Source organism: Panthera leo, chromosome B2 (genome assembly GCF_018350215.1).
Source record: "Panthera leo isolate Ple1 chromosome B2, P.leo_Ple1_pat1.1, whole genome shotgun sequence".
NCBI classification, from domain to species: domain Eukaryota; kingdom Metazoa; phylum Chordata; class Mammalia; order Carnivora; family Felidae; genus Panthera; species Panthera leo.
Genome location: NC_056683.1, coordinates 76481384 through 76502282, shown reverse-complemented (window position 1 = coordinate 76502282; position 20899 = coordinate 76481384). Strand labels below are relative to the sequence as shown.

Genomic DNA, 20899 nt, shown 5'->3' with positions numbered 1-20899 from the left:
TATATGGCTGTAGTTTAGCTTTTTAGGTAAAAGGTATGTTTCATTAGTGCATTTCTTATTGCTGATCACTGCAAAAATGTGAATCAGCTTTCCATTTCTTATGCAGGTCATGATAACTTGTAGAATAGAGTACAATCATTTGTGCTATGTTTTTAATTTTCTAAAGCACCTTGATGACAGTGAGTGTTCAGTGGTGAAGCATCCTCTATTGAATCACCCTCAAAATTTTTTGCCAAGTCCTAAATTGATAGCTTAAAGTCAAAAGTGAAATTATAATTTAATTAGGACTTGGTATAAAGAAATCCCTTTTCCCCTTCCCCAAAGGGATACTGCAGTTATATCACATACCCAATAGGCACCACGATGAAGATCAGAGCTTATTATACTTAATTAAGGTTTTATACACACCAGTTCCCCCAGTAAATGCAAATTTAACAAAATTAGACATGTCATATGTTCAAAATGCTCATGGCAAACAATCATTTTGCATTCCTGCAAATAAAATTGTTTTATACTGTAAGCTGGAGGCGAGTGTAACTTATTTTTGTAATAAAGTTTTTATTTTTTTTATGTGTCATTAATATAAATGTGTGTTAGTGTAGAAATATTCTGGTTTAAAAACTTAGAATTGCACACATTTCAGTATGTTTATTTGTACTTACATAATTTTAGAATAGTGGTTGCCAATAGCCTGTATGTTTCACATTAATTGGTTTTTTTATGTTACCTTAATAAACCATTTTAGTATGTTGTATGTCAGTTACTGGGATAGCTGGGACATAGAGTGTAATTTAAAATTTGTCAATAAGTATTCATTGGAATATATGTAAATGTGCCTTGCCGGTTATTGAAACTTACCTACAAAATGAGTATGGGGTGACAAAAATTAGTTCCTGGTGCTTAATGAAACTTTCTGCCACTGATTTTATATATTACCCCGTGCTTTTTTAAAGTACATCTCTTTCAAATCTTAGTGTAAGTTTGAGGGCTACACAAAACATTTACATTTCATTCTAACATATGAGTACAATAGGTTGTGGAAAGTGGGTAAACTAAATGTAGCCTTCAGTAAAATTGAATCTCAGTGTAATCTTTGGTGCTGGCGTTTCCCAGTTCCAAGGAATTAAATGATCCCATCAAAGAGGTCATTGCCATGCCTATTGGCACTTTACTGTCATACCCTTTTTTAAGGGACACTGTCAAGGTGTTTAAGTTAATTCTCAGAATTATTTGTTGGGATTTTAGGATGGGTTTGTTTGACTTAAGTAAGAACTGCATTGTCAGAGTTGAAAGATGAACATTTTTGTGAGTTCACAAATGTGTTCTTAAGAAAACATTAAACTATGGAGCTGTGGGTTTCCAAGACTATTTGGCATTCTTAGTTTGGGGATTTGGGAGGGAAAACTGATGATAAAAAGAAATTGTAAGGAATTGATGGGTAATGTAAACAGTGGTGATGAAATCTATACACGCTCAAGTGAAATTACTTGACAGTGTTCATTTGAATAACTTTGAATTCAAGCCATTATAATTACTTTTAAAATTAAATATCATTTGCACTGTTCTGATAATGGGTGCAGTTTTTGAGCAATATAATCAGAGCTAAATATGCATGTAGTGATTAGTGATGTGAACAATTAAGTTCTGAGAAGAAATACTAACTGGTATTTTCAAACTTAAATTTCTGTAGTAAAATCAGCATCAAACTCTTATCAATAAGAGATCAAGGAAAACAGGCAATGCATATAAACATACTTTTGAATGTTGTGTGGCCTATAAAGCAATAATGCAATTTATATGGAATGTCATGGGATATGAGAAATGGAAATGCAAAAATAACTAATCCTTTAGTAAAAATGTCAACCTGTTAAAAGGGGAATGTTAACTAATGTAGGTTATTGCTATTTGTGATTTGTTTATGGGTTCTTGGCTTTGACAGCTTCAAAGAATGGACAGATAACAAGTCAAATTTTGTATATATTGTCAAGGAATGGGTCTTAAATCCAAGAGTCAAGTCCCTTCCTTGGGGTGAAAAATGTATCCTTAAAGCATTCTGATTGTTAAACAAGAAAACTTGAGTTACCTAAACAGACGCAAGATTTTGTTTCTGCAGACTACTTGGCAATCAAAAGTGATCATCAATTCAGTTAATCAGTTTTCAGAAATTTGCTTTGTGAGAAAATTGTGTTCTGTATATTTTCCCAAACATGCTTTTTGTGGAAGATTTTCAGCCATTGCAATTAAATCAGATACTAGATATGAAGTGGGGGTTGAGCACAAAAAAGAGCGGTTGCACACTCATGATGGTGGTTGTAGCATCATGAGAAATTTATCAATTGCAAATCTGATTTGACAAAATACAAACATTTCCTCATGATAAAATAGGAACTTAATAGGAATGGATTGATGGGGTGATCTCGGGTATTGTATATATTTGGGAAGACTTAAAACCAGGATGAATACATGCTAGATGGACAAAATTGTCACATGCAGGGCAGCTTTTTTTGACTGCTAAGCCAAAGTCACTGTTGATCAGAAACAGCAAAAGATCACCTTGTTATTATAGAGTAAGACATGTTTCTATTTTAAGGGGAGAAATTAAATGTAGAAGACTTCATGCATTTAGGAGAAGGAGCTAACCCTAGAGTAAATGACTGTTCAGATTCCTAATACCCACCATGACCATTTTCTCCCCAGTGATGTATTCCATAAAACCAAATTTTTATCTGACCATAGGAATTGATTGGTGGGTATAAAATGAATGAATAAAAAACTTTAACAATACATAAAATGAACAGACTTGTGAGGATGATGTTTTAAAGTGTAGCATTTACTCAGTGATACCACTCAATAGGGCATGCCACTACTTTTCTTAAGATGCTAATTATAAACCAATATTCAAAGACATTTTTAACTGTGGGCAAAGTAATAGATGGACTTTTTGGTCTGTCACTTTTTTAAAAAGTACTTAAGACATAAGTTCTATTAGCACCACAGTCTGCCTTCAGTAATATACATAAAATATTTTTCAGGACCAGAAGCATTCAGTTGGAAAAACCATCTTTTTTATGAATGCAAAACAGTATTATAACTAATGCTCTGGTCCAGGATTAGGTTTTTAATATTTTAACAGTAGTCTGATAAACATTTAGAAGTCTGGCATTGAGAAACAAAAGCTTGTACCTGACTAGTACTTTTATTTAAAAGAAATATTAGTTCTCTTAGCTTATTTAAATTGTCTCTTACATTTATTTATCCATAGAATTTATATTTATTTCATTCCTTTCATCTCACTGAAAACAACTGTCTGCAGGCTCTTTGATTTGGATTAGATGTGTGAAGTACTGTCTTTTGCCAAAAACCTCAACTTACCTGTTCTTTTAAACGTAGTGGGTTTGTGCTTGTTTGGAGATCAGTTCAAAAACTATCTGTACTATCTGTACTGCCTCTGATGTTAAGATTTTATGTATAGCATAAGGAAGCTAGCTCTGACTATATTTTCCTAAGAATAAAGACCTATTTTTGTAGCATGTCTTAGGATCTCCAGGAGTCCAAGAATTATTGTGGGTGTCCTCCATTTCATCTTTTTTCACTTAACAGCTTGTGAATAGACACTTGGAATCTTTAGAGCTCTTCGCCTTTTGATTATACATGCAAAGTGACTAGCCAATGGTAAAAAAAAGATGCCCCAAGATCCCTAATTCAAGCACATGATGGGGAGATGTAAACATAGAGTGTTGGTCTTCACTTACTTGGTGAAAATATTCTGTGGTCACACACATGCCAGTGGACTCAATGAAGAAGTTAATGGTAATTTGGTTCTGGTTTTCTGGGAACATACCCTATCATGCAGTGTTCTTCCATTCTCTATCACCATCTTTCTCTGAAGGGTTGGAAATGATTCAGGTTGCAAGTGAATCAGGAGAGTGGAGTGAACAAATGATCTGTTTTAATAAAATGTTGCACATCTAGGAAGGTGAATTCAGCTTAAAATGGGTTCCATTAAGCTAGGATGGCAAATCATCAAAGAATGGGGAACTTGTAAATACATTGGAAGGGTTTGGTTCATAGCCCTAGAATTTCTTGGAGGGTGGGGGCAGGTAGTGGTAGTTTTGCCACTTCATCTGGACAAAAATTGCTTTAGTAGGTCACTTCATGTGGATTTTAGTTTGTATTTAGGATAACCAAGATTTGTGCTAATATTTAGTGAAAAGAAGCTTTTGTCTTTTCAGGGCAGTCATGGAAGTTTTATACCTGAAAAATACTGCTAGAGCATTTTAAAAACAATTTATGTTGCTTTATTTGACTGCCTGTGCAGAGACCAAACTAGTACTTTTTTGTTGAAATCAAGACTGCTGAATAAGACTTGGGTAAGGAAGAAATCTTAAACTGTTTTGGAAATTAGTGTCTTCCAAGTGTTTCCTAGAATGTGTTTTTAACACATTTTAGAATAATTTACAGGATTCAGTGAATATCTGATTTTTCACGTTGTAAAGTGGTTTCAAATAAGTTCTAATCTGAGGGGAGTTTAAAGGCAGTTATCTGCAATGTTCATTAAGTGTCATTGATTGATTTAGGCTTTCAGTCTGTATTCTGAAAAGATTGTTGTGACAAAATACTGTTTTGGAGAGAATTTTAGGATACCTAAGGAGATCAGTATCTTCTATCATTTATGAACTACAGCCAAGTTTTACTTCAGGGTAAAGACAAGGGTTTTTGATGTAGACAGGCTGTTACCACCGATTAAAGGATATGGGCTTGTTCATGATATAAAATCTGTAGAAGAGTCTTTAGATTTCAAAATCGGGTCTAAGTGTAGAAACCTGCAACATACCAGAAGAGTTCTAACATTACATCTGATGTGATGTGGCTCTTTTAATGCTGTTAAGTTCAAATGAGGTAAAGGAAATCTGAATAATTATGTCATTTGTGTGATATAATACTGCTTTTGAATTTAGGTGTCCCAGTTTTTTCCTATGGGAATTAGAAAATGTCAGTACTGCATCATTTGAACACAAAGTAAAACTATGCATCTGTTTTATATCATGAGTAAAAACACTTTTTTTTTTTTTTTTTTTTAAGATTTTAAGTAATCTCTACACCCAACTCTGGGGTCAAACTCACAAACCCAAGTCACATTCTCTACTGACTGAGCCAGCCTGGCACCCCCTTATGACTTCATTTTTCAGGTGTCTTTAATATGTTAGTGTTTATGTTGCTTTAATTGGAAGGCTCAGGAATTAGGCTTCTGAAATTGCTTTAATTTCCTTAACATGTGAAATACTTCAAAAGTATATATACTAATTGTGTATCTTGATATATTGTCAATATTTGGAAGGAGTTTGTAGGAAAACCAAAAGTAATGAACAGTATGTCAAAGGTCATCTATGAAAATTGGTAGATACGCTTTTTAATTCTCTGCAGCCACATGCAAATGCAGTACATGTAGTTTTGAAAAAAATATTTCCCTTGCTTTTTTCTTGAAATAGTTAAAATCCCCATGAATTTGCACAAATTGAATTCTTAAAAATCTTTCAACACTAATGACAGGTACTTTTTTCTTTAGGAACCCAGCTTCAGATTCCTTTATAAAATAGAATTAAAATAATGATGAAAAAAACATTCTAAAATTATATCAGGAAATGTTAGTTGATCTCTTGGTTTCCTGAGGATCCATTTAGCACTTAGGACAGCATCAGCCATAGTTAGGGCCCCAGCAGGACATAATTGTAGTTACTTCAGTTTATCTGGGCCAAGTGTCTTTTTATCAGTCTGTTTAAATTACCAGTGCTACTTATTCTTTGAAGTTAACTCAATTTCTTCTCTTTATGGTTTCTTTTGCCTCTTAGAATGGAAGCTCCTCCAGGGCAGGGAAATCTGACTCAGAGGGGTTAGGCACTTAAAAATAGTTAAATATTTTTCGGTTTGGTAGAAATTTAGTTTATTTGCTGAATTAGGCTTAATTATGGCTTGCTAACTTGAAAAAAGGAATAAAAATTTGGAACCACTGAATATACATTAGAAAGCTTTTTAAAATGAACATGTAATGCTAATGTTTTAAGTAAATTGAGATCATGAAGATTCACATTTAAATTGTACATCTGACATTAAAAAAAAATCAAAATTGGAAGTTAAGGGAACAGTTGGCCTTGTGATATATATAAAGACTGCTTTTTTTTTTTTTTAAGTATTGAAGTTATAACCCAGCTCAGCAATTTTTCCTTTATGTTGATTTTTAGCTTAATTCCAGGTTGCTGAATGAAACAGCATTCCAACTACAAACCTCTATGAGGAAGGAATACTTAAAGATTGAATTCTTGTTTTGCTCATGAAGTATAGTTGGTTTTAAGTCTGTAAAATTTGTTTAGGCTTGTTTTGCAGAGTACTTTAGAGAGGATAAGTGATTATACCTGAGAAAAGCATGAAGGCTAACCTGAAGTGAAAGTCTTGAAAACAGTTTTTTTAATTAAAAAAAACACAGGTATTTCTAACTAATCGCTACTTACTATATTTTACAATAATGAGCAATGATTGGTTGCATGCATATGAATAATTGTATTTACCTTTCAGTTGGTAGATTGTTGAAGTTAAATCACTTAAAAACAGAGGCTCTGAATTTAAGGCATCTCATATGATACTGTATCTCCTACTTTGAGTAGTGGAGAAAGGTGTTGTATATACTTAGTTGATAATTTAGCTGAATTGTATAAGAGTTATACCTGGAAAGCAGGAGCTAGTGCAGCATATGAAATAGCATTCAGATAGCACAGAAAGTCTGCATCTCCTCACACCATCCAATTTACAGACAGGACCCCTTCTGTAGTTCTTATATAGTGGTTACTGTTTCTCTCGCTTTTTTTTTTTTTTTTTTTTTTTTTCCTTTTAAGAGCATGAGTGGGGGATAGGGGCAAAGGGAACACATCTCTCTTAATTACTAAATTTAGGTAGTAGTTACCCCTTGTGAGGAGTTTAGCTTAAACTAGTTCTATTCTTTTGCCGAACTATTTTAAATTCAGTTGATTACCTTTATTACTCAAACTACACTTAAGCCTCTACTTATACCAATTTTAGTATCTGTTTGATCCTCACTATATAAAGAAGCACACTCAATATGTTATTTTTTAAGTTCATTAAAAAATTTTGAGAGAGAGCTAGTACAATCAGGGGAGAGGGAGAGAGAATCCCAAGCAGGCCCCACTGTCTGCAAACATGAACTGTGAGATACCACCTGAGCCTAAATCAAGAATTGGACACTTAACCTACTGAGCCACCTAGGAGCCCCTCGATATTTTATTACTTTTCCTTCCTCTCCCGGTTCCTGCTATCATTTTTCAGATTTACGGCACTTTATAACAGGTTATCTTTTATTTTGCCTCTAGACTGAAGATAGACAAAACGTAGCATTTATAATGGTAATGTATTTAGATTCATAGATAACCCTATTTTGATAAAATTTGTGTCCTTGGGAAGGCAAAATTCTAAGGTAGAAATAAAATGAATTCTTTTAATGTTCCTTTATTTGGATTCATGCCATAGCTAAAATACAAACCATGACTTGGATTTTTTTTTTTTTTTTTGAGTTTCTAATTACCTTTCTTTTTATAAGCTGTTTTGCTATTTAATCATATTTAGTGCTGTGTACTACTGTCATATTAGGATTCTTTTTTTTTTCTTTTTTTTTTTTTTTTTTCCATTCCATTGCTGGACTCCACTTTTCTTAGGTTCCATTGCTTCCTCTTAGATTCCCTTTTGTTCTTGCTGCAATATGTTCTCTGGTAATATTTTCAGGAAAGGTTACATGAACTGCAAACCGTCTTGCACACTGGAAAATGTTTCACCCTCACTGTTGGTTGACAGTTTGGACATAGGATTCTAGCTGCACTATCCTTTTCCATCAGAACTTTGGAGGTACTGCTCCATTATTTGGTGTAATAACAGTTTTTTTCTTTTTAATTATTTTGAGAGAGAATGAGTGGGGGAGGGGCAGAGAGGGAGAGAGAGAATCTCAAGCAGGTCTGCGTTGTCTGTGCAAAGCCTGGTGTAAGGCTTGATCCCATGAACATGAGATCATGGCCTGAGCCAAAATCAAGAGTCTGACACTTGGGGCACCTGGATGGTTCAGTCAGACTTCAGCTCAGGTCGTGATCTCACAGTTAATGAGTTTGAGCCCTGCCTCGGGCTCTGTGTTGACAGCTCATGCTCTTTCAAAAATGAATAAATGTTAAATAATTTAAAAAAAGGAGTCTGACACTCAACTGACTGAACCACCCAGGCGCCCCGCCCTGTGTTATAATAGTCTTGATTCGAATGCAGTGCTTGCTTTGTAGGTAATTTTTTTTCTTACACATTCAGATTTTTTTTAGCTTCGTTTTCTAAGGTTTGATGAGACTGCATAGGTTTTCATTTATTTTGCTTTTTAACTGGAAGACTTAAGAGTTATTTTGTTGCTGAGAATTTTGTTTTTCAGCTTTTTCAGTTTTTCTGCTTTTTTGGAGCTTGGTTTGGAAGAATTGTACTGCATTGATTTCTCTTATATTTAAGCTATTTTTTTCATTTGTCACTGTAGCTTTTTATACTTTATAAGAAATACTACCTTTTATTTTTCCCTCTTCCAGAGCATACACTGACTTTAAGTTTGACCAACAGAGCAGTCTGTTTTTATTTTATATATAGACTATCTTTCTCATTCTTGAATTTTAAAGGTTTTTTAAAAAGTGACCAGTTACAGGATGCATTGAAATATTAGCTCACTTTAGTTATTTACTTTTTCTAATTTTTCTCAAATGTTTGGCGGTTCTTTATGAAAGAAGGATTTGATAAAAGTAGACTGGTGTACTATGCCTGTTCACCGACCTAACTATGTGCTGTGCATATGAGAAAAACATATGCTTTATTTTTAGCTTCCTTGGGAGCAGGCAGGCAGGCAAGGTACCCCCTCATGCCTGAAAGAAGAGTGCCTGATTGCAGGAGTTTTGACTCCTTCCAGGCAGATTATTTGCTGTGAGGAGGTGGTTAGACCCTCAAAGCAGCTTTATAACCTTCAACTGCTTAAATATCTTCTTTTACTTGTTACGCAGAGGTCTTGCCTTTTCCTTCCCACTCCTCTCAAGAAAAATGGCTCCTGTTTCTTGTATCCTTGTAAGCAAAAAATTAATATGAGCCTCAGTTCTACATCGTTTGTACCTAAAATGTGCAACTTAGTATAAAAAGTGCTACTTTTAAATGGATCTGGGTAGTAAAATACAACAATATGTGTACATTATTTTGAATTTATTAGAAGAAACCATCTTAATCTGTATTACCACGTTCATTTTGATGGCTTGTTTAAAATAAACTGTCCAGGGGAAGTTTGAATAAATCTTACTGGAAAAGAGAACATCACCTAGCATGTTAAAAGGGTACATAGAAGACATTTTGTGACTAAACATGAAAATTTAGTGACATTTTTGACTGGACAACGCAGAGTATTTTGAAAAACCTTTGGGAATAGTAAAATAGGTTTTGTTTTAGTATTTAATTTCTGAACATTTAAAACGAAACCCATTGTGCAGCATTTTGTTTTTCCATTTATATTTAACACAGCTACCTTCATGTATGCTATTTTACCTGGTAATGTGACTACATTCTTTATTTTGGTAGAGATTTCTCAAACCTACCATACCCAGATTTGATGAGAATCCATGTTAATCTGGTTGTGGAAATAATGACTTTCGTCATATACTCTTTGCTGATTCCAGTCTAAGTCCTTTAAAATTTTTCCACATAAAGGCAATTTGAACATCTTAGATCATTTTAGCTGTTCTTAAGGACTGCTTCCAGGTATTAAAACATTAAGTTTTATATTAAATACCAAGGGAGAAACTGACTTGAAATTTTTGGTACCAGAAATCTTAGCTAATTTTTAATGGCAATAGTAGTATCTGGAAACACATGCACATACCCCAGGAAACTGAAGAAGAAAATAAATCTTATTAACTAATATACCTAGACCCATTCATTAATGGACATAAGGCATGCTAATCTCCTATGGCTTCCCCATTCTACTAAGCCTGATGTGTGTGTGTGTATAGATTGCTCAACCAAATTTGTGTGCATTAATACAGTCACAATTTCAATGATTTAAATACTTTTTAGTTTCCTAATAGTTCTAGGTGAAAACAATAATAAAAATATTTTTTCCTAATCATTGAGGCATTTAATGAGGGAACTATGTGCAAACACAATATAATCTCTTTGGTCCTGGGTGAAAAGATTATATTTTGGTATTTTTCTGTCTCTCAACATTCTATAAGGTACAGCTTATGTTTCTGGTAACATTCTGCCTAAAGGATTTTCTGTTTCTTTGCATTCATAGTTTTGTGAAGACATACTTTTGTGAAGACTTAGTTTCACAAAATATAAAGTGTTACATTAAAAGACAATTCATACTGTAATCAACGTGTAATAGCTTACATGTATGAACATTTTCTGGAACATCTGTGATAACTTAGTTATTATTCTTTGAGGGGAGTAAGTAGGATGCTTATTTCTCTTGCAGTTAAGGAAACATTGGAACCTGTATATTCGGAAGAAGAAAATTGTATCAAGCCCATATAGTTCACAGAGCATTATTGAAGTTACCTCGACTCTCTAAATTAGTGTTAATATTGCACTAGGTGGAAATCAGTCTGAGTAATGTAGATGTCAACTAATATTTGAGCAATATGGTTCTCCCTTTGTGGTAGTAACTTTTTTCTTTTCTTTTTTTTTTTTTTTTGAGAGGGTTCATGTGTGAGTGGGGGAGGGGCAGAGAGCAGGAGAGAGAATACCAAGCAGGCTCTGTGCTGTCAGCCTAGAGCCCAATGTGGGCTCGATCCCATATACATCGACATCCTGACCTGAGCTGAATTCAAGAGCTGGATGCTTAACTGACTGAGCCACCCAGGCGCCCCTGTGGTAGTAACTTTTTTAATCTTTAGAATTAGTGTTCGTTTATCTCAAGTCCCTTAGTTACATAGTTCTAGGCAAAATTCAATTGGTATAATACTAATATAAATGAACCTGATTAGGAAATAAAAGGTAGTCTAAGTGCTAATCCAATCTCTGAAATATGATTTATTACTAATAGCTCAAATGTTTTCTCAAAATTATAGGGTTAGCATATAATCAATCCAAAATAGCATAAGGATTCTAAGCACCAGCAAATCCCCTCCCACAGCTCCCTGCCCCAGTAAACTCTCTTTAGGTTGAAACCATGCGTTTTACATTATTAGGATAAAGGCATTTTATTCCACATTTTCCTAGGTAGCTTGGCAGTTTTGGGATGATACTCCTTTAGGTTGATTTTCCTCTCTCCTCTCTTTTAAAGAGCTGTTCACAGGACACCAGTAGCCTGATATGAAAATAACATTTTTTTAAAAAGCTTTAACCTTGGGGTGCCTGGGTGGCTCAGTAGGTTAAGCCTCTGGCTTTTGGTTTCAGCTCAGGTCATGATCTCACAGTTGTGAGATTGAGCCCCATGTCGAGTTCTGCGCTAACATGTCGGCACGGAGCCTGCTTAGGACTCTGCCCCTCTCTCTCTCTCTCTCTCTGTCTCCCCCTCCCCCCCCTTCCCCACTCACATGCCTACTCTCTCAAAATACACTTAAAACAAAACTTTACCCTCTAAGTCATTTGTTACATTGAATCTTTGAAAAGTCTTTTTTTGGCACTTTGCTGGTTCTCTAATCTCTGACCACCTCGTTCTTATCTGTCCTTATTTCCCTTTTTTCATCTGTACTTGTCTTCTTGATCTCATCTACATTCATGGCTTCATATCACATCTTATGTGGATTCCTGTTTTACTGTCCAGGCTGGATTCTCTGTGTTATGTGCAACAACACAGAGTGCTCTGCTCTGTCAGTTAATGTGTCCTGTTAATTTCTCTTTTCACATCCAGCTACATTTGATCCAAGTACTCTACACCCTATGTGGGGGCTCAAACCACAACCCTGAGATCAAGATTTGCACATTCCAGCGACTGACCCAGCTAGGTGCCCTTCACTTCACCTTTTCGTTGTGTTCCACCTCCAGCCAACCCCTCAAAAATCCACTTAGGCCAAAAGAGTAAAGTCTTCTTGCTCTAGGTACTTTAAAACTATCAACAAAGTACCCCTGAGGAACATAAACAAGAGAACACCAAGATAAAAGTCCTGCCTGTGGCTTTTCTGGGGTGTAAATAAGTCTACTAGCTAATTTTTCTTCCTTGTGTTATGGGTTTGTAACTTAGCTATAGAAGTCAAAAACCAAAATTTATCAACCTCTGCTTAAAGGTAACTTAAGGAGCAAAACCATGGTTTTAAAACATCTGACCACATTTGAAAATCTGATATTTCTGTACTCTGTAATTACAGGAAGAATCTTCAGGATTATTTTCTATTCAGTATTGCTGCTACTCTTCAAATTCACTGTTAACAGTATATGTGTTAATTGCAATTTCCCATCCTCCACCATGATCAGTAACAATTTCATATGATGGTTTACACTAGAAGAAAGCAAAGCTATGAAATTTGGCAGGGCTGATTCAATAAATAGGATTAAGCCAATTTAAGAATAATATATGATGTGCTATCAATGTGTGAAAACCTAGGACATTAAAAGGATTTTAGATAGGGATATTTCTTGGAGATTTCATCTTAGCCCCAAGAAATAAAGTGAGCTAATCTGTTTTATTATTATTTTAACTGAAAATAGAAGTTAATAGAACTGTAAATAGGACATCTGGTACAGAGTTCTTAGTTACGTTGAATAAGTAAGGATATATCTCAAACTTAACACAATTGAGTATAAGCAGTGCTTGAAATTCAGATTGTTTTAAAGTCTTGTGTTCATGTTAAACCTATAAATTTAAGGAAACCTAAATTTAAATGGTAACTGCCTTTCAATATATAGGGAAAATTTTCCAATAAAAATTTCCAAGATTACCTTATTAGTCAAGATTTCTATTTTTAAAAGAGCATTTATTTTAAGTAAACTATGTCCAGGGTGGGGTTTGAACTCATGACCCCAAGATCAAGAGTTATATGCTCAGAGCGCCTGGGTTCCTCAGTCAGTTGAGTGTCTGACCTTTGATTTTGGCTTGGATCATGATCCCAGGATCATGGGATCAAGCCCCATGTTGGGCTCCATGGGGTGTGGAGCCTGCTTGGGGTTCTCTCTCTCCCTCTGCCCGTCTCCCTGCAGCTTGTGCTCTCTCTCTAAAAAAAAAAAAAAAAAAAAGTTGCGTGCTTTACAGTCTGAGCCAGCCATCCACCGTGAACTCTATGTTCTTAGAACTACAATCAGGTTACTAAAATAGCTTCTTTTTTAGTAAAGATAAAAATTGATTTTCTTTGGTAGCAACCTTAGAATTAGAACTGAAGTACCAATATTAGTGATTTTCACCATTCTGAACCAAGCATACTTGCATAGTGGTTTATAAGTACCATATGAAAATTTGTTTTTCTGTTTTAGTGAATAGCCTACCTAGAGGTAAGGGGAAGGATGGCAAAGCCTTTCCAAAAATACTTTCAGAAGTTACTGAAGTCAGTTAAAAGCTATATTTAAACACCTGGATATAGGTAGCATTTTTCTTTTTATGAAAGGAAGCCATTGTCTGTGTAGTTAATATGACATAAGGCATAATGTTTTGCTTATTTAAGAGGTAACTTTAAAAGATAGACAAGAGAAACATTGGCTGTCTTATACAAGATAGTGATGGTGTTAGAATTTAAGTGCCTTTTCCAGTCTTTAATATTTACCAACAGGCAGGTGAGTATATTTTCAGTTTCTTTAAAAACTTTTTTTTTAACAGTTGAGAGACAGAGTATGAGCAGAGGTGGGGCAGAGAGAGAGGGAGACACAATCTGAAGCAGGCTCAAGGCTCTGGGCTCGAACCCATGAACTGTGAGATCATGACCTGAGCCAAAGTTGGACACTTTCTAACCGACTGAGCCATCCAGATGTCCAGTATATTTTTAGTTTCTAAACAGTTATGAAATGATTGACATTTTCTGTAATTATGACCCATTTCCATGAAAGGTTAGAGAGAATGGTTATTCCATTGTGTTTAGAAATAAGATGACAAACAGTAAATGCTTAAATTGTTTGGTGCTAAGGTCATGAGACTTCCCAGAATTTCATGGTCAAAACAGCTTTTGTATCCAGAGAGGATCTATTTGAGCCACTGGTTGTATAAAGTTGTAGTCCTTCATATCTTCCCATTGGAGGTTTTACTTCATGGTCACTCAAAAAAGGGGTGTTAAATAGGAAAGTAATAGCTGCATTTTGAACATCTCAAATTCCCACCCATTAAAATCCCTTAATGTTCTTCCTTGAATTACATAGTCTCCATTGTAGTTCCTTTTTTGAAAAGGAAGGCAAGGAACATTTCCTGAAGTGAAGAAGGCAGTTCTGTAGTTCCTTTAACAGATGTTATATCCAGAGGTTGATGCACAGGGATAAGTTGTGGGGAGAAGAGGGTATTATGAAATGTAACATTAAAGATAACATCACGAATGCCACAAAGTTAAAATATGAAACTTGATGCTTTGAGACATAGTGGGCTGAAACTGGGGTTTAGAAATGCCAATCCTGTTACAGGAGAATACGTTCCATATTATAGTAGGCATCTGTGAGTGGGGTAGACTGGAATGGCTCCTAGGGGTAATGTCTATATATTCATCTATCTTCTTCCTGATCCGCTTACGCCATGCAGATCATGGCCCTCAACAGTTAAAATTTGGTGTATATTCTGGGTTGTCAGAGTGAAGTAGGCCACAAACAACTGGGATTCAGGTATTTCAACATCTTTAAATCTCCTGTACCAACATAAACAATTTGTATAGTGCTGGTGGAGTTGGGAGAATCAGGTTTAATTAGATGCCTTTTAAATACTTAACATTGCCTACTGCTGCCTGACTTCTAAATATTAAGTGAAAGCAAAGAGATAAATCCTAGTCTTTGCTCAAATCATTGTTTTCCCAGATCCCCACTAGTTGAAAATTTTTCTTTCCCATCACTTGTCATTTTTTAAAAACTATTACAGCCTTTATATATAAACATGCCATGTATTCTACATTTTCATGTGTGATATGTCTCCACTAGATTGTAAGCCTTTGGAGGTCAGAAAAATGCACCTAAATCATTGTATCTGCCACCACATCTAGTACAGTGCCTTATATTTATTTGCTAATTCAATAAATATTCATTAAAATAATGGGAGATATTATTGTAGCTTGATATTTGAGCCCTTTAGATGAAAGCATAATCAATTATTTTTTTCTACTTCTTAAGTTTGAAAATGTACCCTGGCATACATAGTAATTGTGGCATTTATCAAAAAATTTACACATTTAATTGTACTGGCTCTCCATAGCTAATGTTAGTCTGGAGCAGCACTGACCAGTAGAAATATAATGAAAGCCACATAATGTAATTTTAAAATTACATTAGAAGTTTAGTAAAATTACAAATAATGTGGCCACATTATAGAAATAAGAAACATGAGATTAATATTTTAGCTCATTATTTTGAGAATATTTAACATTTGTTTTAAAAATTCAGTTTACATTCTTGTTTTCATGTGCAGTCTGATGTCTACTTTACACTTCTAGCACATGTCTATTCAGTGTGGCACTAGCCACATTCTAAATGCTCAGTAGTCAGATAATGGCCAGTGGCTACTATATTGAACAGTGCAGGTCTAGAAGAGCAGGCAAAGAACCTCTCTGGACCCTGTTTCCTATTAGGTCATTGTGATTTTAGGTTATTATCCAAATAAAGGTATTGGCTGCTTTTGTCACACTCAGAAATTGATAGAATAATTTAAGAAAATTTTTGTATTAATCATTGTATAAAGACACTTAGTAGGTACTTTACACCCAATTTAAATCTCTTTAAACTTCTTAAGAGATCTCTCTTTTAGAGTTGTGGATGCACAGGTTGAGGTAGATCAACTTAACCTTGCTCAATAAAATACTGCTAGTAGAAGGTGGAGCTGGTTTCAGAATTAGGATTGATTGTGGATATTCCATATTCCTGCTTTAAGTTCAAAACTTCTAATAAAAGTTTGGGAAAAAAGTTTAAAGCTCTGTGTGTGTTGATAACAGACCACAAGGTTAAAGAAAAAACATTTAATGAAATAAGAGTATTTTATGAAGTCTGTATCAACCATAATTTTTTTTTTTTTTAAGTTTATTTTCAGAGAGAGAGAGTGCACATGTGCAAGAGCTGAAGAGGGGAGGAGAGAATCCCAAGCCCACTCTGCACTGTCGGTGCAGAGCCCGACTCAGGGCTCCATCTCACGAACTGTGAGCTGATGACCTAGGCCAAAATCAAGAGTGGGATGCTCAACCGAGTCACCCAGACACCCAAATTTCTTTTTCTTGCTTTAGGCGTGGATTTTATTTCTGAAGTTATTTATTTAACGTTTGTTTTTGAGAGGGGGGGAACGGCAGAAAAAGAGGGAGACACAGAATCTGAAGTAAGCTCCAGGCTCTGAGGTGTCCACACAGAGCCCGACACGGGGCTCAAACTCATGAACTATGAGATCACGACCTGAGCCTAAGTCAGACACTTAACCGACTGAGCCACCCAGGGGCCCCTCATTTATTTATTTCTGAGAGAGAGAGAAAATCCCAAGCAGGCTCCGAGCTGGCAGCCCAGAGTCCGATGCAGGGCTGGATCCTACAACCGTGAGATCATGACCTGAGGCGAAATCAAGAGTCAGACACTTAAAGGGATAAGCCACCCAGGCGCCCCCAGCTGTGGATTTTCCTTATAGCAGAAATTTATTTTTAGTTTTTACTTTTCCTGAACATAATATGAAGATTTAAATTGTCTAGGTTATTTCAAAATTTCCTCTAATAACGTCATATGGGGGAAAAGCCACCTTTAAGTTGGATGTTGTTAAGGCTAACTTGAAAATCAAACATTTTGCTTTTTAGGGGCGCCTGGGTGGCTCAGTCGGTTAAGCATCCGACTTCAGCTCAGGTCATGATCTCGTGGTCCATGAGCTGGAGCCCCGCGTCAGGCTCTGTGCTGACAGTTCAGAGCCTGGAGCCTGCTTCGGATTCTGTGTCTTCCTCTCTGACCCTCCCCCGTTCATGCTCTGTCCCTCTGTGTCTCAAAAATAAATAAACGCTAAAAAAAAAAAAAAAAAAAAATTAAAAAGCCAAAACAAAACATTTTGCTTTTTAAATGTTTTGGCTCTTAGTACAAAGTTGAACAGTAAATTCAGAACAAGTCTTTATAAAGAATAAGATTGGCAATATAACTTCCCAGAAAAGTTTAATAAAGTAACTTGCACAAGTATTAAAGTACTTTACTCAACTACACCGTAGGCCCTAGATACATGTAGATTAATTCAACATATACCTTTTATTTATATTTCAGTGTAGTCCTAGGATGTTCATATAAACAAGGGGTTCTAGATCATTCAAAGACCATTAAAAGGCTGCAGAAGTGAAATTAATATACTAAATGTTTTCTTCTGTACTTCAAAACATTAAAAAAAGCAATTAGTTTTCCAGTGATGTTACATGGCGTTTTAATAATTTAATCAGAAATGGTACAGTATGAGTATATTGTGATGTTAGTTTAAACCATCCCTAATGACGAGGACCAGTGAAATATGGATGCTTTTATATACTACTGTGGATTGGTAAACCATTCTAGGAAGAAACTTGACAGTATGTATCATGTTCTTACCCTTGCGCAATTGTATTGATATTAATCCTTAAAAATTTATTAGAAATGTGTATAAATTTAGGATAGAAAATGGTAATCATTATGTCAATAAAACTAGCATTAATAGAATAGTTTAGGGACGATACATTCTGAAGGAAAATAATGCATCATTAAAGGTGGTCCTTGTATTTGGAGTAAAATGGAAAAATATTCATGAAACCGCACATACCCCATTTAAACAATATATACTTTCTGAACGTATCTGTTTCCGCACTTTGGACGATAAGATCCTAAGGAAGAAAAAAATGACAGGCAGCAGTAGAGCGCCGGCTCTGGGGTTAGAACTGCTCCAAATCCCGGTTTTGCTAGCCTCCGTAATCTAGCTGCAAAATGGGAAAAACTGGAGTATCTACATCATGAGGTAAATGTTTGAAAGTTAAATGAAAGTGCTTAGCGCGCCGTCTAAATAAATTTTACTTGTTACGATGATGTCTTCTTGCATCTCTCCGACTGGCGGAAAATCATATATTAAATTTAGAAATGTGATGACTTAACTAAATCGAAAGCTCCACGAGACCAGAGGGATTTAACCTAACCTGCCAACCTGCCTTGTCCAAACACTTGGATTTTGATTAGACCAGCAAGGCCATGGTGACCTGAGCTCTACCTTGCCTGTGAGCGCGCAGAATGCACACTCAAAGGGGTGACGGCCCGGTGGGTTTGACTCCCGAATTCCAGGGTTTACTCACGCGTCCTCCCCTACCCAGCCCCCGCCAAATAAGGACTCCATTCTCTCTGTTGGGCGTCACGTAAAGCTCGACGGGTCCCCACCGAGAGGCTAGGGCCGGGACCACGCACTCCATCCCCCCGCCCGCTCGCGTCACAAAAACTACAGTCCCCAGAGGACCCCGCGAGCTCAGGATGTCCCGCAGGCAGGGTCCGGCGGCTGCTCGGGGCTGTAATTTACCCCGTGCTCCGGCACAACCTTCTCTCTCTCCTCCGCGATACAGGCGAAGGTTACTGGGTGCTGCAACTTTACCCCCCGATTTCCAAAACAGGCCAGTAGCCAGTGAAATCGGGCCCTCCTTGGGAGGCCGGCGCGCGACCCTGCCCTGGAGGGAGGAGCTGCGGGACGCGCTGGGCCTCCAAGGGGTGACGATCTCGGGCACGTCGTGCGGCAGTCCCCTTGGCCGGCTGTGGCGGGGAAGGGGGTGGGGGGGAGGAGGCCGCGCAGGCGCGGCGGGGCCTTGGGCGGGGCTTTGGGCGATTGCAGCCGGCGGTCGGTCCGCCGGTCGGCGGCTGTGTGGGTAGCCGCCAGGTCGGCGGGGGCGGAGACGCGGGAGGTTGATGGGGGTCGCCTCAACCTCGGCCTCAACCTGTAGCACAGCTTCAGCCACGCAAACGGAGATGGTGCCCTGGGTGCGGACGATGGGGGAGAAGCTGAAGCAGCGGCTCCGGCTCGACGCAGGACGCGAGATCTGCCGCCAGTACCCGCTGTTCTGCTTCCTGTTGCTCTGCCTCAGCGTCGCCTCCCTACTTCTCAACAGGTAACGCTGCAGCGGGGAGCTGGCGGGCGGCTGTTCTGCGAGGCCGCAGGCGCAGGCCCGGGTTGCTTCACTGTGTGGAGACCGCCCGGGCTGCGCAGCTGCGGGACTTACGGCCGGCTCCGAGGCCTTGGGAAGAGGGGCCTCGGGGCGCCGGGCGGAGCGTCCGGGCCCGGAAGTGCGAGCGTGGGTGGGGTGCGTTCCAGTGCCCCCCTTCCTGAGGCCGGGTCTTCTGAGACACCTGGCCCCGATTCTTACCTAGTTTTCACCTGTTTCTTGTAACCTGGTCCTCCATCATCGTTGTTTTTCAGAGGAGTGAAATGTATATGTACGTCTCAATTAGAGACCTTGCAGGGCGGTCCAGTCAGCTGACGAGAGGGTTCTAGGTGTTGTAGCAGCCACAGTTTTAGGCCGACCCCCCTCGCTCTCACCGCGCGCGTGCGCGTACACTCGCACTCACACAGTTGTAGAGCCGCTCTGCGCACACTCGCACACACACGCACACGATTTTACAGCCGCTGCGCGCACACACGCGCACACGTGCACGCAGTCTTACAGCCGCAGCGCGCACAGTCGTGCACGCATCCTTGCAGCCAGTGCGCGCGCACACACAGACTTGCGGCCAAAGCACACACATATGTAGTCTTACAGCTGAGGCGCGCGCGTGCGCACACAGCTTGCATAAGCATGTATGTGTGCACACATACACATAGTCACGCAACCGAAGCACGCGCGCGCCACACACACAGCCTTGTAGCTGAAGCTTTCCTCAAAGTGTGGTTGGTTAAAACGGGTAATTGTAAAGATTTGTTGAATCGAAGTCAGAAAGTAAAATAGTCTCTGTCTTGACATCTCTAGAATATTCGAAAAGGGAAGACAGAAAGTTTAAAATTGGTAAATTCAGTTGGCACTTTGAAATCGGAAAGTTCTGCCCCTGAAATAAAACTGATTTCCTTCAGTTAGCTATTTCTAGAAATGATGAAGTAGGTAGTGGAGGAGAACTTCAAATTATTTCCGGATTTGCTCTTGGCGGAGAGAAGTCTGAGACACTTGTCAGCAACAGTATCTACATGATGTTTTTTCTGATGTTTTGAACATGAAAGCATCCTTACTCTTTCCCGAGGTAGTTGATCCCTAAAGAGAGGAATGGGAAAGCGTTCACCAGGAATTTGGTTATTTAATTTTGCTCTAAGGCAACCATTTCGTGTGACGGTTGGATCAGATTTTTTTTCCCTAGCCATTTTGCTTTCTTGTTAGTGGACTCTGGGTTTATATAATACTAGGTTTAAATAACGATTGATATTTTACTGGAAAATATCATTTGAGATCTAATGTGATTTGATTGTGATAGTAAGATGTTTGATTTCAGGAATACCTAAAGGAATTCTGTTAAGAATCCTTAGCAGAGTGGAAATTAATTATTAAGTACTTCGCTTTCTGTCATCTGGAAGGTATTCTAGATTAACAGCTTTAATATGAAAGGTTAACTTTTTGTGCTTAACTTTTGTCCAGGAATTTTTAACCTGTCTCCTTCGGTAGATGGGTCAGTTTAGGTGTCCAAAGTAGGACATGTAGGATCAGGTTGAACTAGATTTCTGAGGTTGTCTACTTAATTGTAGTGTCTAGTGTTCTATGTTGTTAAGTCATAGAATACCATTTGATCTGTACCC

At 37.6% G+C, this 20899-nt stretch overlaps 2 protein-coding genes across 11 annotated transcripts in view; both read left to right on the top strand.

Annotated features, from left to right (window-relative positions):
- The window catches only part of LOC122220147 (synaptotagmin binding cytoplasmic RNA interacting protein), a 30467-nt gene extending 26935 nt beyond the window's left edge, over positions 1-3532 (top strand). For all 3 annotated transcript variants that reach the window (XM_042939296.1, XM_042939298.1, XM_042939297.1), the window contains exon 12: positions 1-3532. This exon is cut by the window's left edge. The gene's annotated coding sequence lies outside the window, so the exon portion shown is untranslated.
- A 15438-nt stretch (positions 3533-18970) lies between these two features.
- SNX14 (sorting nexin 14) overlaps positions 18971-20899 on the top strand; it is a 77746-nt gene continuing 75817 nt past the window's right edge. For all 8 annotated transcript variants that reach the window (XM_042939292.1, XM_042939289.1, XM_042939291.1 and 5 more), the window contains exon 1: positions 18971-19232. In XM_042939292.1, the coding sequence (XP_042795226.1) occupies positions 19033-19232 (200 nt within the window). In that variant the 5' untranslated portion in view covers positions 18971-19032. The remainder of the gene's footprint in view (positions 19233-20899) is intronic.